This window comes from Pezoporus flaviventris, unplaced genomic scaffold (genome assembly GCF_033815535.1).
Source record: "Pezoporus flaviventris isolate CSIRO_AGI_PZ_B2104156 unplaced genomic scaffold, CSIRO_AGI_Pfla_v1 ptg000213l, whole genome shotgun sequence".
In the NCBI taxonomy this organism is placed as follows: Eukaryota; Metazoa; Chordata; class Aves; order Psittaciformes; family Psittacidae; genus Pezoporus; species Pezoporus flaviventris.
Genome location: NW_026892761.1, coordinates 1322912 through 1348541, shown reverse-complemented (window position 1 = coordinate 1348541; position 25630 = coordinate 1322912). Strand labels below are relative to the sequence as shown.

The following is a 25630-nucleotide window of genomic DNA, read 5'->3' as shown; positions in this document are numbered from 1 at the left end:
TTATGTTTGTCAGTAATGAGCAGTCCTTATCTCCTGGTGCACAGGATCAGCTCCGCTGGGCTCCCGGGAGCATTCCCGAGTGGAGCACTGAAGCGGTGTCTGGAACAAGATAAGGCACATCTTCCACAAAAGAGGCTGTGGAACGAACTGGAAGCAACATACATGCAACCTCCTGTATTAAACTGTCTCCTTCTGTGAGCTGCAGGAATGTGTCACCCTGAAATAAGCCTTAAAGCAAAAATGACAGGCAAATGGACAGGGTTGGGATAACACAGCAGAGCAGGGAGAAGGGCTGGGGAGACACCTTGGTTCTGCGAAGAGCATCCCCTTCTTCATCACTCATGCAGCTCTTTGGTGTTTGACGTGTCCCTGCAGGAAGGTAAATGCTCATTTCTGACACTCCTGCAGTCTGTGGTGGTGGTTGGGGAGTTCCTGACTTGCAAGTAAAAGCTCTTCCCTTTGTCATCCCTTTTCTTTGTTCTAGCAGAGTCACAGGCTCAGGTTGGGCTCTTCTAAAACCGGCCTTTATGCTCACAAGGTGTCGTTTCCCTGCCCTGCCTGGTGAAGGGTTTCACTTTGAGACGTTCCTTTCCCTCTGATCCCTCCCTCCCCAGCTTCCTGCCTCTCACAGCTGGTGCTCAGCGGTGCTCCACCTCTCGTGTGGAACCTCGCTCCTGTTCAACATCTGCATGTTGAGATGGAGCCACTTTCACCGGGTGCTGTCCTGTCTGGGGCTGATGCGTCCACTCCATCCCAGGGCTTTCCTCCGGTTTCACCCATTTCCTCTTCCTCAGATGGTGACTGCAGAACTTCCTTGGATTCTTTCCCTTTTGGGGCACTTTGGTGTTTTCTTCTTTTCCCACATCCTGGCTGCTAAGGTTGAGTTCCTGGGTTTTCTGATCGCGTTCTGCATCATTGCCTGGGTACTTCGCCTCCCCTCTGGGGTGCTGCCTTTGCCATGGGGTGTTTCCTGGTCCCTCTTCCATGCATGGTCAGTGATGCTGGTGGAGGAACATCCACTTCCAGGTGTAGCCGTGCCTGAGCTGCCCACTGAGGTCAAACAACGTGGACAGCACAAAGCACAAAGCTGGTTGCTATGTTCTGGCACAGAGCTCGGGAAGCTCAGCTACAGATAACGGGAGGAAGCGACTGGAGGTGATGGGGAGCAAGGAATCTCAGGGCACCTGCAGCTGCAGGAGGATGGGACCAGGAATTGTGGCCAATGGGGGAAGGACACGAGCACACGATGTCTGAACCAAAGGTGCGTGTTGCTGCTGCTGACCAGGTGAGCTGCAGGGCTGGAGCTCCACGGGGATCCCACCGAGTTCCACACAACAGGAAGAGAAATCCCCTCTAGTTCTTACCTGTCAGCAGCTCTTCCAAACGAGCCCCCCGTTTCCCAATTACATGCTTCTATGGAGAGCAGGGTAGCACTAATGCTGCAGCAGGCTCAGAGCACTGGCAGCCAAACAGCTCCTGTGTCAAGCACCTCTTGATTTATCAATTCATCATTTTCTGACTTATTTACTCCATTCCTAAATGCTTATCTCACTGGGGTGTCTTGCCTGCACTGCTCCTGTCCGTCCCAGTGCTGGCAGGTCCTGAAGGGATTACAGATGTTCCTATTTACTCAGGTACATCTCGTGATCCTCATGTCATTCACTCTTCGTTGGCTTATGGGGCCTCCAGCAGCAGCAGCTCTTCTGCCACATCCACCTTGGTGGCTCTTGAGGCCGTGGCTCCCGTTCCACCCAGCGGAAGCAGCTGTGCTCAGGGGAACACGAGAACTGCTGGAGCAAAGAGTGGTGGTAAAGGGTTTGCCAGTGGAAGGTATCCAACTGCTGCCGCTTGCTCCCGTGCCAGAAAGTCCCATTCGCTGCCTTTAGACTTGGTTTTGTGGTCGGGTTTGGTTTTTCAACGTGAGCAGGAATAGAGCTTCCCTGTGAGGAGGAGAATTGAGCGCTGCAGTAGGCAGGGAGTGAGGGCTGCAGAGCTGCTCTGGGGGGCAACGGAGGGGCCTCTCTTGGCTTCCTGCACCTATGAGCACCTGGAGAGTAAACAATGGCAAGCAGAGGATTAACTGCTGAGTACCATCTCCAGTGGTACCCAACCACCCACGTTACAGAACGGCCTAGGAAAAAAAAAACCTAAAAATCAGGTTTTTCTGTTTCCTCTTGAGTTTTCCCTTTCCTCTGGGGTGGGGAGAGAAGTGGTGAGCTTTCTGATAGAGACGTATGCTTAGATACGCCGGTGGGAGACAGGGATTTGGCTGCCCCTGCGCTGGCTGTGGTCCAGCGTGAGTGATATTTGTTATCTGGGATGTCAGCAGAACAGCAGTGAGGAGAGATGCCGCTGACTCAGTCCTGCTGGGGCTTAGGAACCGAGTTCTGACTCAGCCTGGGAGACTGAGGGGTTTGAGATTAACCCCCACTGGGTCAGGCTGAGCTGAAGACAACCTAACAGCATGGGGATGAGCCCTGGAGACAGGTGCTTGAGTTCCCTTATGGGTGGTGATACAGGGACACCAACGTGGATTTAACCCTCCCAGTGGCTCTTGGTAATGTGGGGGAGAGCAGGGAGGGGGCTTTGCCTGGGTTGCTCTGCCCTGGCTCTGCCTCTGTGGTGATGTGCTGTGTGTGAGGAGCACCAGAGCCTTGGGAACTCAGCTGCTCCCAGGAGCTGGGCTCCCACTGCTCTTAATGCAGGGGAGGTTTGGGTTTGTGATGCCGAGATGCTGGGCTCTGGGGCTGTGAAGGGGGACAGAGAAAAGCACGTTTTTGTGGGGGGTCTGCATTGTCATGGGGGAGCGCTCAGGAGATCGCAGGCTGAAAGAGGTTGATAACTGCAGGTCTTGCTTAATAGAGAAAGGAAAGAGGACAGGAGCAGCTCTGCTCTGGAGCCAAGCTGAGAGAGCTGGGCTGGGTCAGCCTGGAGAAGAGAAGGCTCCTGAAGGGGAGACCTGAGAGCAGCTCCAGTGCCTAAAGGGGCTGCAGGAAACCCGGAGAGGGGCTTGGGACAAGGGATGTAGGGACAGGCCAAGGGGAATGGCTTTAACCTGCCCGAGGGGAGACTGAGTTGAGCTCTTAGGCAGAAGCTCTTCCCTGTGAGGGTGCTGAGGTGCTGGCACAGCTCCTGAGAGCCGAGTACATGGTCCCCTGTGAGCCCTGCCAGGCTTCCTGCCCCCATGGGCAGGCTCTGGCCATGCTCCTCCTTCAAGGCCGCTCGCTTCCCCTGGGGCCCTGCAGATGATGTGTTTCACTTGTCAGGTCTCTATCCAGTTCCACTCTGTGCTTGTCATGTGCTCTTTGACGTCCGAGGCCAATACTTCCTCTCCCTGGGCCAGGAAGTTTCCGCATCCCTGGCGCATGTCGCTGCAGGGCACTCATCCCTGCAGTCATGCTTCCAGCTGGTCCCGAAGATGCTGAGATGCACAGGTCCAGCCAAGGAGGAGCTCTCCAACAGAACAGAGAGGTCTGCAGGGAGGTAAGACACCTGTAGAAGCCCTTAGGATAAAAGCCATGACAGGCTGAGAGTGCTGGGGCTGGAAGCTGCGTGGAGACCTCAGAGCAGTGTCTGAAGGGGGCTCCAAGGATGCTGGAGAGTGGCTCTTCATCAGGGACTGTAGCAACAGGACAAGGGGTGATGGGTTCAGACAAACAGGGGGAGTTCAGGTTGGAGATAAGGCAGAAGCTCTTCTCTGTGAGGGTGCTGAGGCGCTGGCACAGGGTGCCCAGAGAAGCTGTGGCTGCCCCATCCCTGGCAGTGCTCAAGGCCAGGTTGGACACAGGGGCTTGGAGCAAGCTGCTCCAGTGGAAGGGGTCCCTGCCCGTGGCAGGGGTTGGAGCTGGAGGAGCTTTAAGGTCCCTTCCACCCCAACCCATTCTGATTCTAAGCTCAGTGTCCAGGGTGCTGGCTCCTCACATGCAGCAGCGCTGGCACACGTGCTCACACCCACGCCGAGCCCGCCTGGCGCAGCAGCCGCGGGCTGTGGGTGTTGTCAAGTGTTTCTGACTCAGGCTCCAGATGCCATTGTTGGAGCAGAGCTCCCCGTTCTGTTGTTGCTGCCTCCCAGGCGGGATGGGCAGAGCCGTGCCCGGCTCCATCCTACCTGCTGCGAGCAGCACGGCACCCAGAGCTGCCCTCAAAACCTTCGAGCCCACAGGAAGGGCTTTTGTCATTTTAGAAGCAGCATTGCTGTGGAAACGAGCTCTTGGGGGATGAGTCAACGCTCCGCGGTGGTGCTGAGAGCCCAAGGCTCCTGCCAGCCCCGCGGGACCAGCCTGCTCTGCAATTTGGAGCGCAGGGGGGACCTGTGCTGGAAAGGGCAGGGAGGAAAGCGGAGGCAGGAGTTGGGAGGCTCGAGCAGGCTGAGGTTACCCAGCACAGGGGAAGCAGGAGCTCTGCTCCCTGGGTGTGCTGGGGACATTGGGCCTGGTGGGCACAGCAGCGTCAGTGCTTTATCCATGGGCTGCGGAGGAGTTATTGCTAATGGTTACGTGAGGGAAATGCACTCAGAGCCTTCTGGAATGCTGCTTTTCGGGGGATTGAGCCTGTCCTTTCAGAAGCTGTTCCCTAAGCACCACAATGAAGGTCTCTCACCCCTCAAGGGTGGCTCTTGGAGCTCTCGGTGGCACAGCCAAACAGGCAGGGCGCCCAGAGAAGCTGTGGCTGCCCCATCCCTGGCAGTGCTCAAGGCCAGGTTGGACACAGGGGCTTGGAGCAAGCTGCTGCAGTGGAAGGGGTCCCTGCCCATGGCAGGAGTTGGAGCTGGAGGAGCTTTAAGGTCCCTTCAATGCAAACCAGGCTGGGATTCTGTCATCACAGGCTGCTAACAAACGAGATCCATATGTAATGCCAGCCGCGGTGCTCTCTGCTGAGCTGGTCCAACACTGTCTGTCCTTATTCTGTCCAGCCTCCGTCCAGTGCTTCTATTTCTGTCACATTAAAAAGTCCAAACTGCATCAGACTTCAAGCAACTGTAACGGGGGCAGTCGGAGGAGAGGCTGCAAAGGCCAGCGCCCAGGGATTTCTATAGATAACGGGGAAGGCACAAGGAACATTTCAGCATGCAGGAAGAGGGCTGATGGCAAAGCCTCTGTTTAATTTGGATGTGCTTACCTGCAGTAAATACCCAACCGAGCCTCAAGGAGCTGGCAAGTTCCCAGAGGCTACCTGCAGCCCTGCCTTCCTCCCACCCCAAAGCCATCTTGCTGTCAGCAGTGATGCACCTCTGTGTTGCACAGGAACAGGAGGCTACTGCAGGATGAGACCTCAGAGAGAGCAGCTGATCCATCCGGTCTCAGCTTGTGCGGAAGCAGGGACACCTTCCCCTAGACCAGCTTGCCCCATAGAGGCTGGCAGCATGCTCGTAACCCCCGAGCTCATACCCTTGAAGGCTTATGAAGAACAGCAAATGCATTGAGCAGGACCCCAGGAGCCAGGTCACGGGTAGGAAACACCATGGCCTGATGCACTAAGGTCACCAGCAGACAGGGAAGCACATCACAGCACCCCAGCTACCATCAGCACCCGGCTTGTGGGTGTCAACTGGGGGTTAAATGGGCCTCGGAGAGCCCTGAGGGTGGGGTAAGCTGGGGGCTTGCTGTCAGCCCGAGGTGTGCATTGCTTCTTAGGTGGGCTTGTTCCCTCTGGCTGCAGGAGGAGCCGGGGCTGCCGCTCTGCAGGAAGGTTTGCTATGCTGTTGGGGGCATTCCCTACCAGATGACGGGCAATGCCCTGGGGTTTTTCCTCCAGATCTTCCTGCTGGATGTCGTGCAGGTGAGTGGCCGCTTGAGACGGGGTTATCTGCAAAAGGGGCTTAGCATAAGCTCAGCACAATGGGGCAAGGGCAGGGTTCGGTGGGTGGCTAAAACCCCTTGGAAATGCTCATTAGAATTAGCTGTTCAAACTGCATCAAAATCACATCATGCAAATACTGGTGGGGGTGCAGGAGATGTTTCTGGGCCACTTCAGTGCCTGGAGTGGTCTCCAGGGGATGCAGATGAAACCTTGGCTCGAGGGAGCTGCCTCGGGCTCACTGCTCGCAGCTTTTCAGCAGGACTTCCTTCCCTTTCGTGCTGTGGTTTCTGTTTCCCCTTCAGCTGGAGCCGTTCCATGCCTCTTTGATCCTTTTCCTTGGAAGAGCCTGGGATGCAGTTACTGACCCAGCTATTGGCTTCCTGGTCAGCAAGAGCCCGAGGACAAAATACGGCAAGCTGGTGCCATGGTGGGTGTCGGGGCTGGAGCTTCTGGAGGGTCTTTGCTGGGCTTATTGAGTACTAGCACCAGGAGACACTGGGATGCTTCACTGGGAGTTCAGTGTGATTGTGGCTTCTGGAGAATTCCAAACCTTAACGTTGCAAGGACACAAAAGATGACACAACTCGCAGTGGGGTCCATATGTCATTGCAGTGAAACAGGAGGGATGTACTGCAAACCTGTCTGCTTGCTGTCAGTCACTCCGGGACCTCATGTTCTCAAGGCTTTGGTGCTCTGAGAGCCCTGTGTGGTGGCAGTTTGCTGTGCCAGCAGCTCTAACCACAGGCAGATCTTCCACATGGAGGGTTCCTTCTGCCCCCCCAGTTCTGCTGCAGGGCAAGGGCTTGAAGTGGTTAAGGAAGAGATGTTGGAGCATTACTTTTTCACTGCGATGGGCACTCACCTGAGCAGAGCTGCCTCCTCTCATGTACTCTGATCTCACAGTAGCTGGGCTCCGGTTCGGAAGCTGGGAAAGAGGCTGTGCTACGTAGCTCAGCTTGTGCAAGGAGAAGTGCGACCACCGTGTGTGAGGGTCCCATCTGAGCAGCTCCATGCCTCCACAGGATCGCATGCTCCATGCCCTTCGGGGTGCTCTGCTACTGCATGATGTGGTCCAGCCTCCCGGATGCCACCCCCGCCGCCCTGAAATTCCTGTGGTACCTGTTCATGTACAGCTTCTTCCAGACCTGCATGACTGTAAGGAACATGGTGCCTGGGGCTGGCTGCCTCACACAACAGCCTGTACTGCAGGGGATGGGGCCACGCTCGGATGGGGGGGTCCCAGGAAGGACCCAGAGAAGAGCAGTAGATGGGGGAAGCAGGATGGTGCAGACCATGCCAGCAGGGATGGGGAGATGGAACAGTGGGTGCATTTGAATGCTGGGGTTGCAGTTGGGCTGCCTGTGCATGGTGATGTGATCTTCTCCATCACTGCTTTGTGGGAACAGAGCGGATCACAGAAGAGGGTGCCACTGAAGGCAGCATCATCTGCTGTGTGTAGGGATGAGGGGGGTGATGAGCAGCAAACCAGGGAAGCAGCAGCTGGGGCTGTGTCTGAACTCTGCTCTCCCCAGTGCTACCATGTGCCGTACTCTTCCCTCACAATGTTCCTGGGAGGAACCCAGGGAGACCGTGACTCAGCCACTGCCTACAGTAAGTGTCTGTGCCCTGAGCCCCTGTCTGCCTGCATTCCTGGGAGAACCTCCCTGGAGGAGGGAGGAATGAGGTCCTTTGGCTTGGAACAGGCTGCAGAGTGGCTGGGGTAAACCAGGAGGTGAAACCAGGGATGAAACCAGTCATCTTCTGCTAAGAATTTAGCTGCAGAAGCATTTCTTAGCTCTGTATCATCCCCGAGGGAGTCAGGAGCCAGATTTATTGGTTCCAAACATTAAAGCATTGACTGCTGGAGAAAGGGGGGAAAAAAAAGAGCAGGTAGAAACAGCAGGTCTCTGCTTCTGGGGAAGCTCTGGACGGTGGTGCCTCTGGTTCTGTTCCCAAAGCCAGTCCTTTACCTTAGGGCTGTGTCCCAGCAGCCAGGGAGTGGGCTGAGGTTTCTCTCTGGCTGTCCTGGCAGGAATGGGGATGGAGGTGTTCAGCACTCTGCTCGGGTCAGGAATCCAGGGGCAGATGGTGGGTAGTTACCATGCCCGCATGAACGGCTGTTCCATGTCGAATGAAACCGTGTCCAATACCAGCACCTCCGGCCTCACCGGCTCCCTGGACAACACGGTATGGGCTGGCTTGGCACAGCCACCCTTCTGCTCCACACCGTACCCATACCTGGCAGTGCTCAAGGCCAGGTTGGACACAGGGGCTTGGATCAAGCTGCTCCAGTGGAAGGGGTCCCTGCCCGTGGCAGGGGTTGGAGCTGGAGGAGCTTTAAGGTCCCTTCAGCACAAACCAGTCTGACTGTCACTGTGCACTGTCTCTCATTTTCCAGCGTAGAGCCTATTTCTTTGCATCCCTGGTCCTGGGCTCAGTCTATTGCCTTTCCTGTCTGGTTCTCATCTTCGGTGTCAAGGAGCAGCCAGGTAAGGTCCATTTAGATGCAGTCTGGAGAGTGCCCAGCGGCAGCTGGATGATGGTGAGGATGGGGCTGCAGAGGATGCTGTTGTGTCTGTACTGAGGCAGTGGAGCTGCACCCCAGACACAGCGGTGCACCCCCCCCCCCCCGTGCCCCCCTGTGCTGTGGTTCTTCTCCAGTGCTGTCTCCTCTCAGGGCCCCTCAGGCCCCTGGGGAAGGTTGAGCTGCCCTTTGCCAGCTGCCTGAGGATGATGGTGGGACACAAGCCCTACACCCAGCTGCTCTGTGCCTTCCTCTTCGCATCCCTGGCTTTCCAGGTGAGAGACCTGCTGCCACGGTAGGAAGAGAATGTGGGGAATGAGGTGTCCAGGCGAGTTTATCCAGACGGCGAACTGAGGACCCCAGCCATGAACATCCCCATGTTGCTTTCCCAGATCACACAAGGGATCTTTGCCTTCTTCTGTACCCATGCTGCGGGGCTGGCCGGGAAGTTCCAGCATTTAGTGCTTATCATGTTGGTAAGTGAGCCCAGGCAGACCTTCCTGATGGAGGGGCTGAGCCCTGGGTCACCTCAGCCTCCTGGAGTGATGTGCTGCTGTTTCTGTCCACCAGCAAGGACATCACCCATTGCTGAGCCTCCCCTCTGGTTCTCTCCTCAGGTCACAGCTTCCCTCTCCATTCCCTTCTGGCAATGGTTTTTGGGGAGATTTGGAAAGAAAACAGCAGCCTCCCTGGGCCTGGCAGTGAGTTTGCCCACGGCCTTGGATTGAGAAGCCCTGGGAGGGGACAGCCTTGTCCTCAGCTAACCATGGTGTCTGGGAGCAGAGCCACGTCTGGCTATGGTGTCTGGTCATGGCTCTGGCTGGGCAGATGGGTGCAGGCTGCTGTGAGCAGCAGGAAGGGTCCATGTGCTTTGGTCTTCCCTTTCCCCCTTTGCACAGCTCATCATCCCAGCCCTGGTAGCTGTCACCCAAGTGATGCACAACTTCCCGGCCTTCATCTTCCCGGTGATGGTGGCAGGCTGCAGCATGGCTGTGCTCTACCTTTTGCCATGGTGAGTGCAGGCACCTCCGAGCCTCCTGCCAGGCAGAGCAGAGGGGAAGGATTTAGGGAGATCAGCACCCTCGATGTGCCAAGGCTGCCTGTTTGCTCGGTGCAGCAGCTTGAGGGACGTGTGGAGATGGGACTGGGAAGGGACACGGATGGGATCCATGGTCCTCCAGCAGCATCCTTCAGTCTGTGCTCAGGTTTGGCAGCAGCATGTGCAGGGCACTCTTTTAATTCTCTTTTTCTGAAGCATTCTGTCTCTCTCTGCTGCTGGGAGCAGCTACGTCTGTGTTCAGCTGGGTGGGTGCCACTGACATGTCCCTGGGGCTGTGTGCCCCCAGGTCCATGCTGCCGGATGCAGTAGATGACTTCATGCTGAGGAACCCCGGCTGCCTCAACCTGGAGGCTCTCTTCTACTCCTTTTATGTCTTCTTCAACAAGCTTGCTGGGGGCCTTGCCGTGGGGATATCCACACTGAGCTTACAGTAAGCCCCCCATGAGCACCACCTCCCTCCTTGTGTCAGCCCAGCACAGGCAGCTTCCACTGCTGTTCTCTAGAGTGTTGAGAGGAGGTGCTGGAATCAGCCACAGGGGAATCCAAATTTGTCTTTCCAACATCTGTTGGAGCAAGAAAAGCAGAACCCCCCCAAAACCTGAGCCCCCAAGACCAGTTTCTAGAGGAGAGCAGCAGAAGTGCCTGCTTGCCCTCTGTGATGGCCTGATGGGGCTGGGGGAAGGAAAACCATTCTCCTCTAGTTTTGCAGGTTACCATGCTGGAGACTGCACATCCAACCCCTCTGTGGTCCTCACCCTGCAGCTTCTCATGGCTCCAGTTCCAATAAGCCTGCTGCTCATTGCCATATTTGTCTTCTACCTCCATCCCATTGGTGAGGAGAGGAGGAAGGAGATGAGAATGGAGATGGAGGCAATGGGGTAAATTTGAGCTCCCGGAAGCCTTGGTCCTAGCCCAACATGCAATGTTTTATAGGGGAGTGCAGCTCCCCATGTCTGAGCTACGATCCCCTCAAGGGGTGCACTTCCCAATGGGTTTTGGGGTCCTCTGGAGGCTCAGACCAGCTTTCATGTGTGCTGCTGTTCACAGACACCAGGTACAACCCGAATAAGCCCTGGCTGGCAGCGGCTGAGCTCACCGGGATGGACGCGGAGCTGCTGCACTCTCAGGATGTGCTGCTCTCAGGGAAAGCCATCGCTTCCTGTTGTTTCCTGTTCCCTGTCCCAAAGGCCTGCTCTGCATCCTGCCCCCCTTCCTGTCCCGCTGCACACATACAGCGAGCTCTGACACCTCACCGGGGCTGCTTGCTCCAGGGCTTGGCCTCGCTGCTCTTTCAGCAGGTCCTGACAGACCTGGGCAAGGCAGATCCATGGTGACCTCCTGGGACAGGCTGCAGTGCCAGCAGGAAGGGCACTGGGGGGGCAGAGGTGTCACTTCAGCTGTGGAAAGCACACACCAAGAGCACTGCGGTTGTTTGCAAAAGGAAGCTCTTTTTGACCAGATTTTAGGGAAAATACAGCCAATGCAGCACGATCCTTGTGCTTAGGCTGCCCTTTCACAGGGAAAGGGGGAGAATTTCTTTGACCAAGGGTGAAGCTCAAGCCAGCAGTGGTTTAAAGCATGTGCTGAACCATGGTGCCCGGCAGGAGGGTGTTGGAAACCAGCTCTGTCCATCTGCCTGTGCTGGGTTACCTGAATCACCTCTGGGAAACTGGGAGCTTCCCAGCAGGAATGGGCTGCACTGCCCCGGTCATGCAGCTGGGCAGGATTGTGGCAGCTTCTCCTGCTTTCTGCAGCTTGGGAGCTTATGGCACAAATGTCAAATGAACGTCACTCATGTGGGGCAGGCCAAGGGGAATGGCTTGAACCTGCCAGAGGGGAGACTGAGATGAGCTCTTAGGCAGAAGCTCTTCCCTGTGAGGGTGCTGAGGCGCTGGCACAGGGTGCCCAGAGAAGCTGTGGCTGCCCCATCCCTGGCAGTGTTCAAGGCCAGGTTGGACACAGGGGCTTGCAGCAAGCTGCTCCAGTGGAAGGGGTCCCTGCATGGAGCTGGAGGAGCTTTAAGGCCCCTTCCAACCCAAACCAGGCTGGGATTGAAGCTGGTTTCGCATCGCAGCCCGGAGCTGATCTCCCCCAGCAGCCTCTCGCAAGCGCTGCTCGGCACCCCCACATCTCTCCTGGCAACAGGGAGGAGGCAGCAGGGGGAAGAGGCGCATCCACCACCCCGTAGCTGTCAGCTGGGAGCCGAGGCGGAGCGGGAGCGTGGTTATTTTTAGGGCTGGGGCTGTGTGTGCCCGTGGGCTGCCCCTGCGGCTCCCAGCCCCGTGCCCACCGCCACCATCCCAAGCAAAGCAGCCCCAGTCGTGCACGGAGGTCACGGGAAGCCTCGGGCCCTGCAGCACAACTTTGGATCAGCGGGGGAGATGCTTTAGAGCCGCGTCAGGGCCCCCGCAGCCGCTCCGGGTCAGAGCCGTTTCTCAGGCACACAAAGAGCCTCCGGTCTGGTTTCTCCCCCCTTGTTTTTCCTCCTGCTGTTGTCTTGGTTTCTGGTGGGCGCAGGGTGCTCTGTGGCATCGCCTGACTCAGCCCATGCTGAGGCATTGGGAGGCTCTGCCCACTGCCACCGCCGTGCTTTCAGCCTCGGTGCTCTTCGATTCACAAGCAAGCAAACGCCTCTGAGCATTGAGGAAACGTTCTGATTGTTGAGTATAAAATCCTGCAGAGAGCACAGATTGCAGAACCACGGGATTGTCTGGGGTGGAAAAGACCTTTACGCTCCTCCAGTCCAACTGTTAACCCAGCCCTGCCAAGGCCACCACTGACCCATGGCCCCAAGTGCCACATCCACGTCTCTTTAATACCATCGGGGCTGGTGCCTGCAGCCCTGCCCTGGGCAGCCTGTTCCAATGCCTGAGCACCTCTGGGGCAGGAATTGTTCCTCAGCTCCATCTAAACCTGCCCTGGGGCAGCTTGAGGCCGTTTCCTCTTGTCCCATCCCTTGGGAGCAGAGCCCAGCCCCTCCTGCTCCATGCTCCTGTCAGGCACTGTAGGGAGCCATCAGGTCCCCCCTGAGCCTTCTCTTCTCCAGATTAAACCCTCCCAGGTCCCTCAGCCCTTCCCCATCACGTTTGTGCTCCAGGCCCTGCACCAGCTCCATTGCCCTCCTCTGCTCCATGCAAAGTCAGGGACCACGGGCCCCATCTGCGTGATGCTCCAGCATCAAGCAAGGGAAGGCATCCTTGGTGTTTCAGCATCTAAAAGATACGAGCAAAGGGCAGAAGCCATTAAAACCCGCTCCATCCCTTCAGGTGCTATTTCAAGTCTCCTCCCCTCGTGCCCCACTTTACAGCAGCTTTTCACGAGCCTCTTGGCTGTCCTTGGAAGGTCTCTGCTCCCTTGCGGGTGCTGCAGTTCAGCTCTTGAAGGGAGGAAATGGGACGCTTTGAGGCACAAATCCTGTGCCTGGAGCAGGTCTTTACTGGAGCAGGGAAGAAAAGAGCTGCCGCTGTCACTAGCAGAGAGTCCTTTTGGAGGGTTGATTGGACCCACTGAGCCTGCCCGGGGCCGTGGGGCCGGTGCTGACCTTTGCCTACGTGCTGAGGAGCAGCATCAATGTAGAACATGGAATGGTTTAGCTTGGGAAAGACCTTGAAGCTCATGGAGGGCAATTGTTAACCCAGCGCTGCCAAGGGCACCACTGACCCATGGCGCTGGGCACATCCGCACGTCCTTTGTATCCCTCTAGGGACGGTGACGCCAGCACTGCCTGGGCAGCCCATTGTAGTGCCCATTGCAGTGCTTCTAATGCCCATTGTAGTGCCCATTGCAGTGTCCATTCCAGTTCCTCTTCTAAAGCCCATTGCAGTGCCCATTCCAGTGTCCATTCCAGTGCCTCTTCTAATGCCCATTGCAGTGCCTGTTCCAGTGCCCGTTCCAGTGCCTCTTCTAAAGCCCATTGCAGTGCCCGTTCCAGTTCCTTTTCTAATGCCCATTGCAGTGCCTGTTCCAGTGCCTGTTCCAACACCAACACCTGAGCACCAGTTTGGGGCAGGAACGTTCCTCATATCCAGTCTAAGCGTTCCCTGGCACAGCCTGAGGCTGACACCTGAACTAACCCAATTCACGGCCGTTGTTTCACACACTGACTATAGCAGCGCGTCAAGAGATGATTTCCGCGGTTCAGGACAGCTTGGGAAGGACACGGAACCATGGAATGGGTTGGGTTGGAAGGGACCTTAAAGCTCCTCCAGCTCCAACCCCTGCCACAGGCAGGGACCCCTTCCACTGGAGCAGCTTGCTCCAAGCCCCTGTGTCCAACCTGGCCTTGAACACTGCCAGGGATGGGGCAGCCACAGCTTCTCTGGGCACCCTGTGCCAGCGCCTCAGCCCCCTCACGGGGGGGAGGAGCCGCTTTAACCGGTAACCCCGGTGGTCCCGGGGTCCCTCACGGCAGGGCCGCGTTGCCCCGGCAACCGCGCGGTGCCAAGATGGCGGCCGGGGCCGGGCAGGAAGGAGGCTGAGGGATGGCGGGGGGGGGGAGCGGGAAGATGGCGGCGGGCGGGGGCGGGCTCTATGGCGGCGCGGGGCCGAGGCTGCGCACACGTGGCCCCTCCTCCCTCGGGCTGCGGGAGCTGAGGGTGCGGGAGCGGCACCGGCACCGGCATGGGCGTGCATGTGGAGACCATCGCCCCCGGCGACGGTGAGCCGCGACCCGCGCCCACCCTCCCCATGCACCCCCTTTCCCCCTTCTCCTTTCCCCCTTTCCCCGCCGCTCCGGTCCCGGTGCGGGTCCCGGTCCCGGTGCGCTGACCGTGCGTGTCTCCCCGCAGGGCGGACGTTCCCCAAGCGCGGCCAGACCTGCGTGGTTCACTACACGGGTGAGTGCCGCCCGCCAAGGGCCCCGCAGGGCGGGGCGGCCCCGACCGCACCGGCGAACGGGAGGGGAGGGTCCGGTACCCCCGGCCCTGTCCGGTGCCCGCGGGACGCGGTGCGGGTGCGGGCTCTGAGCCCCGCTCCTCAGCCCCGGCAGCTGCGGGGACCCCGGCCCCGGCCCATGCGGGAGGCGCGGTTGGGCCGCGGCGCTCCCCGGGGGAACCGGGAGGGTCCCGCGCCCCCCCCCCCCCCCCCCCCAGCGAGGCTTTACCGGGGGAGCAGGAGGGGGATCGGGGTCTGGGTGTGCCCGGGCGGGGAGGGGGGGCCCCGGCTGTGCCCTGGGGCCGTGCCGAGGCCCCGGGGGTCCCCGTGGGCGCCGCCGCTTCCCACCCGTGTCCGGCCCTGGTTTTGGGGCGCACCGGGAGGCGGCCCGGGAGGGAAACGGGGCGGGCAGGGTCTGTGCCCTGTGGGTCCCGGGGCTCTACGGGCCATGGGGCGGTGGAGCCGGGGACCCCCACGCTGTGGCAACCCCCGGGAGCCTCGGGCTCTGGAGTGGGGTCCCCGTATTTATAGGGGTGCAGCCCCAGTGCCATCCTCGATGCCGCTTCTCCCTTGTGGGGTGACAGCCGGGTGCCCGTGGGGCAGGCGGAGACCCACAGCGCGCCCGGGGCTGGGTTTGGGGCGTGTGGGGATGCCCATGCCGTGGGGAGCCCTGGTGTGGGTACCACGGGGCGGTGGTTGGGTTGTGGGTATAGCCCTGCGAGCCAGGGAGGGGCACGCTCCACACAGTGCCCTCCATCAGCCTTCAGCGAGCTTGAGGGGAAAGAAACCAACCTTGGGACCCCCAAAAACGCTTTGGGGGTCACCCCAGGGGTTTCCTCTCCTCCTCGCTCTCCCTTTGAACAGATGGGGGTGGCTGCTGTGCTCTGGGTAAAAACGCATCCATGCATTCAAGGCTGTTTCTGCCCATAACCCATTCCCCTTCCCACCCTCTGCTCACCCCCACCGGGGTCCGAGGGCGCCCATCTCTGCAGAGCAGGACCCATGCACCCAGGGGTGCTCGGTGGGCACCCAGCCCATGGCCGCCCCGGCCTTCCCGTCCCGCTGTCAGGAAGCAGCGGAAGCGGCTGGGTCTGCCCCGGCCGCCCCGTTTCCTCCGCCGGTGGAAGAACAAAGGGAGCCTGGCAGGCACTCAAGTGGCTCCCGGTGGGCCAGCGCTGCCGCCTGCCAGCCCCGCTGCTCCCAGCGCCAGCGCTTCCCTCTCGCCGTGCTCGGTCCGTGCCCCCCCCTGACCTAGAGCTGCTCACGGTGGGTGCCCACGTCCCGGTGCTTCGGGCAGAGCCCGGCACCGTGGCTCCCTCCGCACGGAGCCTCCCCGGCAGCGGCAGCAGCACGGAGCTGCCGTGCGTGCGTGGGAACAGCTCCTGGTTTCCTTCCCTCCGGTTGTTTGCTGTTATTGTCTCCTTTTGTCCTTCCCCCCCCCCCCCAGTTCCCTCTGCAGGCAGCAGGGATCAGACCCCTTCAGGCCCTGATGCCGTTTGCGTTGCTGAACGCTGCGGCTCCTGCAGCCCTGTGAGAGGCCAGAGCGGGGCTTGGATCTCGGGGAATGTTAGAGCTGCCTTTGGTTCTCCAGCCCCATTGCGGTCCTCACTGATCCCGGAGCAGCATCAGGTGCTGTTCTCCAAGGCTCCTTCCAGAGCCTAATGTCAGCTCCATCCCCGGCTGCCCTTTGCTCCCATGTAGAAACCTGCAGGCACTGGGGAGATCCAGCCCGTGGTGTGCTGAGAGGGGTGCACAGCCAGTCAGCTCCCGCTGTGATGGGTTACGGATGTGCAGTGATGCCCTTAAAAACCATGTTTTGGGGTTAAAAAGCGGTGACCAGGGATGAAGAGCGTGGGGAGCTGGTTTGGTCAGCCATCCGGGAGCAGCCATTTCATCCCAGAGGTGAGGGATGGACACACAGATAGTCCTGATGCAGGAGGGCAGCACAGGGGAGCAGAGCATCCTCTGAGTGCATTGCTCATGCTGGGATTGTGGAAGGGGGACCAAACCCATTCCTTCGGTCCCAAGTCCCTGCTCGAGGTTGCTGCAATGGCCTTTGATGTGAAATCAGCTCTAAAAGAAGCTAAATCAAGGATAAATTCCCCCATGAGTTTGGGAGCAGATGGGTGGGCAGTGGGATGCGGGGTGCGAAGCAGCGGCCCTGACCCCCCCCGTGGGTCTGGCTGCCGGGGCAGTGGATGCGGTGCCCCACAGCGCTGCTGGGGGGGGAGGCTGGGGCGTTGCAGGCAGCGTCTCCCGGCTGCTGCCTGCCAAGTGTGGCAGAGACCTGGCAGGGCCCCGCTGCCGGCGCGGCTGAGCTGGGGCTGCTCTGCAGAGCCCCCGTCTGCAGGGCTCCGTGGTCCCCCTTGGCGTGGTGCAGTCCAGCTGAGGTCTCCAAGGGGGTCCCAGTGGTGGGAGCTGGGGCTGGTGGGTCCCTGTAACCCATTGCCATGGGCTTTGCCCTTCTCACGGGGCTGGTGGTGCCAAGCAAAGAGCCCTGCCAGGGTCTGCGGTGTGCCAGGGGCTTTCTGCTGCTCCTGCTGCTTTGCCAGAGGATGCTTTGCTTTGTAATAGCGCTAAGATCTTGTTATCTCCTCACCCGGGGACGGCAGGGAGGAGGAAATGGTTGCTCATACTTGTCCAGGGCTGGAGAAATCTCCCAGGAGCCTCACGGGCAGAGGAGGCACCTGAGCTGAGGATGCTGTCTCATCGGAGCCTCTTTGTTTTCCTCGCTGGTGCGATGGGGCAGTGCAGCAGCCCCGTGCTGGGCAGCAGGGACAAGCTCCTCGGCGTGACCTTTGCCATCCTGGGCTGGGGACAGCGAGTGATCGATATCCCTGTGCTGCTGCAGCCAGCTCAGCCCATGCATCCCCCTTTCCTGCAGCCAGGGAGCTCCCTGCAGGATGCTCCCCAAGGGTGGATTTGCCCCCCACGCGTCCCCTGTTTGCTGTGACAAGCAGTGGGGCTGGGCTGCGTGGCCCTGGGGTTTAGCTCTATGGGTGCTCAGGGGAAGGGTGCAGGCAGGAGCTGTGCCCGCCTCGTTGCGGTGCCCCAGGGCTCGGAGCTGAGCTCGGGGTCAGCCGGGGCCGTGGCTGAGCGGCGCTGCCGGTGCCAGCAGCGGGGCCTGTCCTGGGTCCTGCTGCCAGCAGCCCCACTGGGCAGGAGCAGAGCCAGGGCACGGCAGCGGTGCCAGGAGCTGGGAGCAGGCGCAGCCACAAGAGGTTTATCCCGGTGGGAGGAAACAAGGAAGCTCTGGGTTCACTTCCCCGAAGTCCAGCTCGAAGGCCCCTGGATGGGGGAGGTTTTGCTTTCTGTGACACAAAAGCTTAATTCTGGGAGCAAGGAGAGCTGCATCTTCCTGGTGCTCATTGCCCTGCAAAGGTGATGCGTTTGCCCCGTTCCCTCCTTCCCACCAGCGTCTCCCATCACCGCGGCGTTGTGCCATCGTGGTGCGAGCCGGGACCGAGATGCCCCGTCCCATCTTCTGCACAGCTGCGTTTTCTCGTGCCCATGGTGAAGGGAAGTCGCTGTGCCCCACGTGCTGCTGGGTGAGGTTGGTTGTTCAAGACTATAGAATGGTTTCCAGCTAGGATAACAGGTTTTGGGGGCTGTTTTGGGAAGTAAAGGAGTGAGAAGTGTTTGGAGGAGGGTTTGCTATTGCTCTTGCTGCGCTGGGCACTGTCTGTGTCAGTGCGGAGCTGTAGCTGCCTTATAGGAGCAGCAGTTCCGCTGGCCAGGGGAGTTTCTGCTCCTATAAGGCAGCTCCGGCTCCAAGATTCCCCAAGAAGGTCGGGCAGGGAGCAAGGGAGGGGAGGAAATTCCTCCTTTGCTCGTGCTGGGGAGTTATATTTAGCCCTGGGGATATCAGCCCTGCTCAGCCCTCGCCACGCAGCGTGTGCTGGGGGATGTCCCGGGCAGCGCTTGCTGCTGCCTCTCCCTGTTGTCATTCCTGGCTTTGGGAGTGACTTGGCTGAGGATCAGCAGGACACGGGAAGGGCTGGTGCCAGCTGGGATGGAGCCCCGGAGCCCTGGCTCGTGCTTTGGGTGCCTGAAGATGGAAGCCTGGCTGAGGTGTGTTTGCTGGTGGGATTGGAAGTGCCGGGCCTGATCCTGCTGCCTGCTGAATGGCTCACAGTGGTGCTGCAAGGGGAGGAAGGTATCTTCCCCTCTTCCATCTTCTCCCCTCATCTGTGCTCGATCCCAGCCCAGAGGAGCGGCCGGGAGCAATCCTGCCCTGCCCCACAGGATGCCCTATGGCTGCTGGTGGGGTTTCCCCTCCAGGCTGCCCCATGGAGGTGTTTCCCAAAGGAAAAGGAGCCTGAGCTCGGAGCTGAGCTCCTTAACTCAGGCCCATGTGAGCTCTCTCTGTGGCTGTCGCCGCCGCGGCTGCCAGCTCCCAGCCTGGCTCCCCGTGTCCCCAGCGTCTCCCTCCTTCTCGCTCCCAGGTATGCTGGAGGACGGGAAGAAGTTCGATTCCTCCCGCGACAGGAACAAGCCGTTCAAGTTCGTGATGGGCAAGCAGGAGGTGATCCGCGGCTGGGAGGAAGGCGTCGCTCAGGTGCCCGCTGCGTCCCTGTCTGTGAGCTGTGCCCGCGGCGCGGGCAGGGACCGCTGCGTGCGGCTCCTCTCCTCTCCCATCCAGTCCTTCCCTTTATAGAATCATAGAACAGTTTGGGTTGGAAAGGACCTGAAGATCATCCAGTTCGAACCCCCTGCCATGGGCAGGGACCCCTCACACTAAACCATGGCACCCAAGGCTCTGTCCAACCTGGCCTTGAACACTGCCAGGGATGGAGCATTCACAACCTCCCTGGGCAACCCATTCCAGTGCCTCAGCACCCTCACAGGAAGGAATTTCCTCCTTAGATCCAATCTAAACTTCCCCTGTTTCAGTTTGAACCCGTTACCCCTTGTCCTGTCACTGCAGTCCCTAATGAAGAGTCCCTCCCCAGCATCCCTATAGCCCCCTTCAGATACTGGAAGCTGCTCTGAGGTCTCCACGCAGCTTCTCTTCTCCAGGCTGAACAGCCCCAACTTCCTCAGCCTTTCTTATCCCCCTGTGCCCGCCGCCCGTCGGCACCGGGGCTGTGAATGCCCCCTCCTGCATCACCACCTGGCCCACGGCAGGAGCCGAGCAGGGCCGGGCCCGGCAGCACCTACGGCACGGCCGTGACTCAGCGCTGCCATTTCCCCGCGCGGCGGGAGCCGGAGCCCACGCAGACGGAGGGCTCTGGGCATGGATTGGGCTCCTGGGCGCCTGCAGCCAGCTCTGTGCTGCCAGCGACACGCACAGGGGTGCTTGGGGCTGCGGGGGGGTCCTGGCTGTGCCGTCGCTGGGTGGAAGACACGGAATCATGGATGGGTTGGGTTGGAAGGGACCTGAAAGCTCCTCCAGCTCCAACCCCTGCCATGGACAGGGACCCCTTCCACTGGAGCAGCTTGCTCCAAGCCCCATCCAACCCCTCACTCCCCCCGGTGGTTGTGCCCATCTCCTGACATCCCCGTTTCTTCCCCTGCCCCAGATGAGCGTCGGTCAGCGGGCGAAGATGACCATCTCCCCAGATTACGCCTACGGCTCCACCGGGCACCCCGGCATCATCCCACCCAACGCCACCCTCATTTTTGACGTGGAGCTCATGAAATTGGAATGACCCCAGCACCCTGTCCTCGGGTAAGGAGGGGGTGCTCTGCAGGGCTGCTGTGGCCTGGGGGTGACTCAGGGCACCCATCTTTTTGTCTTGGGCTGGGCTGGGGTGGTGGGCTGGAGCTGGGGGCAGTGGGGGGATGAGAAGCAGAGGGGCAGGTATAAGTTGCCTTCAGGAGGTTGCTGAGCTTGGGGGAGCAGTTCCAGCCTGGCAGAGCAGGTTAATGCCATGGAGGTGTTGCAGTGCTGGTTGACCAGGCCTTGGGTTCCTTGGGTTGTGTTGCTGCCCTTCTGGGCTTGACTCACTTGTGCTTCTCTTGCTGTGTGGGTCCTGTGGTGCAGGCAGGATCGGGTCTGTGGGTCCTGTGGTGTGGGCAGGATGAGGCTGTGCTCCGAGGCCTGTGGGTCCTGTAGTGTGCAGGATGAGGCTGTGCTCTGGGATCTGTGGTCCTGTGGTGTGGGCAGGATGGGGCTGTGCTCCGAGGCCTGTGGGTCCTGTAGTGTGCAGGATGGGGCTGTGCTCTGGGATCTGTGGGTCCTGTGGTGTGGGCAGGATGGGGCTGTGCTCTGGGATCTGTGGTCCTGTGGTGTGGGCAGGATGGGGCTGTGCTCTGGGATCTGTGGGTCCTGTGGTGTGGGCAGGATGGGGCTGTGCTCTGGGGTCTGTGGGTCCTGTAGTGTGCAGGATGAGGCTGCGCTCTGGGATCTGTGGTCCTGTGGTGTGGGCAGGATGGGGCTGTGTTCTGGGGTCTGTGGGGCCTGTGGTGTGGGCAGGATGGGGCTGTGCTCTGGGATCTGTGGGTCCTGCAGTGTGGGCAGGATGGGGCTGTGTTCTGGGGTCTGTGAGTCCTGTGGTGTGGGCAGGATGGGGCTGTGCTCCAAGGCCTGTGGGTCCTGCAGTGTGGGCAGGATGGGGCTGTGCTCCGAGGCCTGTGGGTCCTGCAGTGTGGGCAGGATGGGGCTGTGCTCTGGGATCTGTGGGTCCTGCAGTGTGGGCAGGATGGGGCTGTGCTCTGGGATCTGTGGGTCCTGTGGTGTGGGCAGGAAGGGGCTGTGCTCTGGGATCTGTGGGTCCTGTGGTGTGGGCAGGATGGGGCTGTGCTCTGGGGTCTGTGGGTCCTGTAGTGTGCAGGATGAGGCTGCGCTCTGGGATCTGTGGTCCTGCAGTGTGGGCAGGATGGGGCTGTGTTCTGGGGTCTGTGGGGCCTGTGGTGTGGGCAGGATGGGGCTGTGCTCTGGGATCTGTGGGTCCTGCAGTGTGGGCAGGATGGGGCTGTGTTCTGGGGTCTGTGAGTCCTGTGGTGTGGGCAGGATGGGGCTGTGCTCCAAGGCCTGTGGGTCCTGCAGTGTGGGCAGGATGGGGCTGTGCTCCGAGGCCTGTGGGTCCTGCAGTGTGGGCAGGATGGGGCTGTGCTCTGGGATCTGTGGGTCCTGCAGTGTGGGCAGGATGGGGCTGTGCTCTGGGATCTGTGGTCCTGTGGTGTGGGCAGGATGGGGCTGTGCTCCGAGGCCTGTGGGTCCTGCAGTGTGGGCAGGATGGGGCTGTGCTCCGAGGCCTGTGGGTCCTGCAGTGTGGGCAGGATGGGGCTGTGCTCCAAGGCCTGTGGGTCCTGCAGTGTGGGCAGGATGGGGCTGTGCTCTGAGGCCTGTGGGTCCTGCAGTGTGGGCAGGATGGGGCTGTGCTCTGAGGCCTGTGGGTCCTGCAGTGTGGGCAGGATGGGGCTGTGCTCTGGGATCTGTGGTCCTGTGGTGTGGGCAGGATGGGGCTGTGCTCCGAGGCCTGTGGGTCCTGCAGTGTGGGCAGGATGGGGCTGTGCTCTGAGGCCTGTGGGTCCTGCAGTGTGGGCAGGATGGGGCTGTGCTCTGGGATCTGTGGTCCTGCAGTGTGGGCAGGATGGGGCGCTGTTCCTTGCCTTCTCCTCCGTTCCCGGTGCACTTCGGGATGGCGGCTCCATCCCCGGAGCCTGACCTGAGCTCCCCTCCTCTCTCCCAGCAGGTTTGGCACATGGAGGAACCCAGAACCTCAGCTTCAAGACGAGTGCACATGACTTTGTACGGAGCTTTTCCTGATAGCCCACTACACATTGTATAACCTTACACCTTGATTGAATGCCTTTGGTCACCGAGCTTTGCGTCCGACTCTTCCTCCTTGTATCGTGGTTTTATGTCTTTTTAAACTCTACGCCGTAAACCTCAACTCCTTTTTTTGTTGGGTCAAGTTCTTCACCTTTCTGTTCCAGGTGTAGCCCACGTTTTCCCAGTAGCACGCAGATGGGCTGCCCTTAGCTAGGAGTCATTTGAACCCCAGGAAACCCGGTAGATCCTCGTTGTGCTGCAGGTCTCGTGGTGGTTTCAAACCAGAAGTTGCTGCTGCTGCGAAAGCCATATAGCAGAGGGAGGCTGTCGAGGCCGAATGGATGCGGGGAGCAAAGCGGTGCTGGGATTGTGTGTTAGGTCCCTGCCAGGACCCAGGGCAGCGAGGGACAGGAGAGGACACCGTGGGGATGCTCTGCTCCCCTCGGCCACCCCATGGGGAACCTTCCTCCTGCGCCTCAGCCCGCTTTCAGGTTGGGTTTCCATCATTGCTCCTCCGCAGGCTGAACCTTCAGAGCTTGCATTGAGCTTAAAGGAGAAGAGCAAAGGGAAGGTGCTGCTGCCTGCAGGGGAGGTGGTGGGGACGCCCCGAACCCTCTGTGTGTGTGTCCCGTCCCCCCAGCCCCGGTGGTGCCCGCTCTGAGCACGCTGGGGCCGTTCTCCGCCTGATGCTGCTCATCGCCGCTTGCCTGCTCCCATGCGATGCGAAGCTTCCCGCTGCTCCGCTCCTGCCCCTGCCCGGTGATGCGCTGGGAGCCCTGCCCGCTGCCCGCTGCCCGCGGCGGTGCCCACTTGGATTCTTGCAATAAAACCGCTTTCTGCTGGCTTTTCTGAGCGCCGTGTCCTGCGGGTCCTTCCCTCGCCTCTGCCGCCGCTCAGCGCAGTGGGGCCGCGGCGTGCTGCGGCTGCTGTTCCCTGCCACGCGGAGGAGATGCTCTGCGTGCTGTGCTAGGGTTCATGGCAGGTTCGTGGGGTGCTGTGGGTGCTGTGCTGGGCTCGTGGGTGCTGTGCTGGGCTCGTGGGTGCTGTGGGTGCTGTGCTGGGCTCGTGGGTGCTGTGGGTGCCATGCTGGGCTCGTGGGTGCTGTGGGTGCTGTGCTGGGCTCGTGGGTGCTGTGGGTGCTGTTCCGTGCCACGCGGAGGAGATGCTCTGGGTGCTGTGCTAGGGTTCATGGCAGGTTTGTGGGGTGCTGTGGGTGCTGTGCTGGGCTCGTGGGTGCTGTGGGTGCTGTGCTGGGCTCGTGGGTGCTGTGCTAGGGTTCATGGCAGTTTCGTGGGTGCCATGCTCGGCTCACAGGATGCTGTGGATGCTGTGCTCATGGGTGCTGTGGGTGCTGTGCTAGGGTTCATGGCAGTTTCGTGGGTGCCATGCTGGGCTCGTGGATGCTGTGGGTTCTGTGCTGTGCTCGTGGGTGCTGTGGATGCTGTACTAGGGTTCATGGCAGGTTCGTGGGTGCCGTGCTGGGCTCGTGGGTGCTGTGGGTGCTGTGCTAGGGTTCATGGCAAGTTCATGGGTGCCGTGCTGGGCTCGTGGGTGCTGTGGGTGCTGTGCTAGGGTTCATGGCAGTTTCGTGGGTGCCGTGCTGGGCTCACAGGATGCTGTGGATGCTGTGCTCATGGGTGCTGTGGGTGCTGTGCTAGGGTTCATGGCAGTTTCGTGGGTGCCATGCTGGGCTCGTGGATGCTGTGGGTTCTGTGCTGTGCTCGTGGGTGCTGTGGATGCTGTACTAGGGTTCATGGCAGGTTCGTGGGTGCCATGCTGGGCTCGTGGGTGCTGTGGGTGCTGTGCTAGGGTTCATGGCAGATTCGTGGGTGCCATGCTGGGCTCACAGGATGCTGTGGGTGCTGTGCTGGGCTCGTGGGTGCTGTGGATGCTGTACTAGGGTTCATGGCAAGTTCATGGGTGCCATGCTGGGCTCGTGGGTGCTGTGCTAGGCTCGTGGGTGCTGTGCTAGGGTTCATGGCAGTTTCGTGGGTGCCGTGCTGGGCTCACAGGATGCTGTGGATGCTGTGCTCATGGGTGCTGTGGGTGCTGTGCTAGGGTTCATGGCAGGTTCGTGGGTCCATGCTGGGCTCACAGGATGCTGTGGGTGCTGTGCTGGGTTCGTGGGTGCTGTGCTGGGCTCACGGATGCTGTGGGTGCCATCCCAGAGTTCCATGCCAGGCTTACAGGGTGCAGTGCATGTACCAGGGCTCCATGGTGGGCTCCCGGTGGTGGGGGTGCCGTGCTGGGCTCACCCAGTGCCACGGCAGCAGGAAAGGCTCTGCCTCTGGCTGTGCTGGATGGCTTTGGTGGTGTGAGGCTCCGGTGCTCAGCCCTGGGAGCACCAAGCGGTGCCCGGGGCTCACTGGGCTCAATGGGGAGGTGATGGAGGCCTCTTGGAATCTGAGCCATCAATTGCTTCACCACAACCTATCCACGCAGCCTGTCGCCCTCGTGGCTGTGACTCAGCCCGTGCCGGAGCATGGAGTGCATGGAGTGTGGATGACGATGCTCCAGGGTCCGTCCAGCTCCGGAGCAGCACATGGATCCAGCCCTGGGCATTCACTTTGGTCCTTTCGGGGGGCTGGACACGGCAATGGGGGACACGGAACCCCCGGCAGCCGGGACCTGCAGGCCAGGGAAGCCTCTCAGGGGTTATTTTGGTGCCTTTCCCCACGGCCTCCCCATCCGTGGGGCTCCTGTGCTCTGTGCTGCTCCCCGGCTGCTGGTGGCGGTTCTGTGTCTCCCAATGGGGGTGCTGCTGGGTGCCAGCTCCCGGCCCCTCCCCACACGGCCTTTGCTCCATTGGCCACGATCAATAACGGCACCTCCGGAGCGGCTTTGTCGGGAGCAAAGTTTGTGTTTAAGGGTGGAAAAGCCGGATTGGAGCCGGGAGCAGCGGTGCTCGAACAGCGACACGAGGGATGGGGGCCATGCAGCCGGGACACTGCCCTTCCTTGCTGCTCGGGTCAGCAGCACAGGAGCTGGGGGGGCACCAGCACCGTGCCCTTCACTGCAACCACTGCTGGGTGGAAGCTCGCAGCCAGGCTGGGTTTCTCTTCTGGCAAAGCTTTGAGTATGAACTGGTGCCAGGCAGTGCCATGGCTCCGGCTGGGAATCAGCCCCCAGTGACCTTGGGGTCCTTCCAGCTCCGTTTCTATGGGGATGAGGGGTTGGGGGGACAGGAACCCCCCTGCTCCGGCTGCTGCAGGAGCTCTCCCTGCTCTGGGCTGTGGCGCTGGGGCTGCTCCTGTCCTGGGCTAAATATAACAGCAGTAAATGGAGCACTTCCTCCAGGGCCGGCACGCGGCAGCGGAGCTGGGATGCGCCCGGCTGCTGCTCCATGGGGGGACTGGCGCCTTGCTGGCACGTCCTGGGCTGGTGCCACTGGTGCTGAGCCTGGCTGGATGCCTGTGGGACCCAGCTCCTGAGGACAGCGTGGTCAGTGGCATCCCTGGTGCTGGCAGCGGGATGCTGAGGGCTGGACCTCAAGGTGATGCAGTGATGTCCCATGGCAGCGGGATGCCGAGGGCTGGACCTGAAAGTGATGCAGTGATGTCCCATGGCAGCAGGATGCCGAGGGCTGGACCTGAAAGTGATGCAGTGATGTCCCATGGCAGCGGGATGCCGAGGGCTGGACCCCAAGGTGATGCAG

The 25630-nt window shown here is 60.4% G+C and overlaps 2 protein-coding genes across 3 annotated transcripts; both read left to right on the top strand.

Moving 5' to 3' along the window:
* Window positions 1-1246: 1246 nt before the first annotated feature.
* Window positions 1247-10292, top strand: LOC133262655 (sodium-dependent lysophosphatidylcholine symporter 1-like). The gene is made up of 13 exons (XM_061442047.1): window positions 1247-1285; window positions 5659-5778; window positions 6102-6226; window positions 6822-6954; window positions 7332-7410; window positions 7832-7986; window positions 8198-8288; window positions 8477-8598; window positions 8716-8799; window positions 8941-9024; window positions 9223-9335; window positions 9670-9813; window positions 10085-10292. The coding sequence occupies exons 1-13, from the start codon at window positions 1247-1249 to the stop codon at window positions 10263-10265; spliced, it is 1470 nt and encodes a 489-aa protein (XP_061298031.1). The 3' UTR covers window positions 10266-10292.
* A 3598-nt stretch (window positions 10293-13890) lies between these two features.
* FKBP1A (FKBP prolyl isomerase 1A) lies at window positions 13891-22096 on the top strand. Of its 2 annotated transcripts, none has more exons than XM_061442029.1 (5): window positions 13891-14040; window positions 14171-14218; window positions 18701-18813; window positions 19778-19926; window positions 21893-22096. In XM_061442029.1, exons 1-4 carry the CDS (start codon window positions 14004-14006, stop codon window positions 19904-19906), a joined length of 327 nt encoding a protein of 108 aa, XP_061298013.1. In that variant the 5' UTR covers window positions 13891-14003; the 3' UTR covers window positions 19907-19926; window positions 21893-22096. The 2 variants fall into 2 exon arrangements, with proteins under 2 accessions (XP_061298013.1, XP_061298012.1); XM_061442028.1 differs by having other exon boundaries at window positions 13893-14040; window positions 21896-22096.
* The last annotated feature ends 3534 nt before the right edge of the window (window positions 22097-25630 follow it).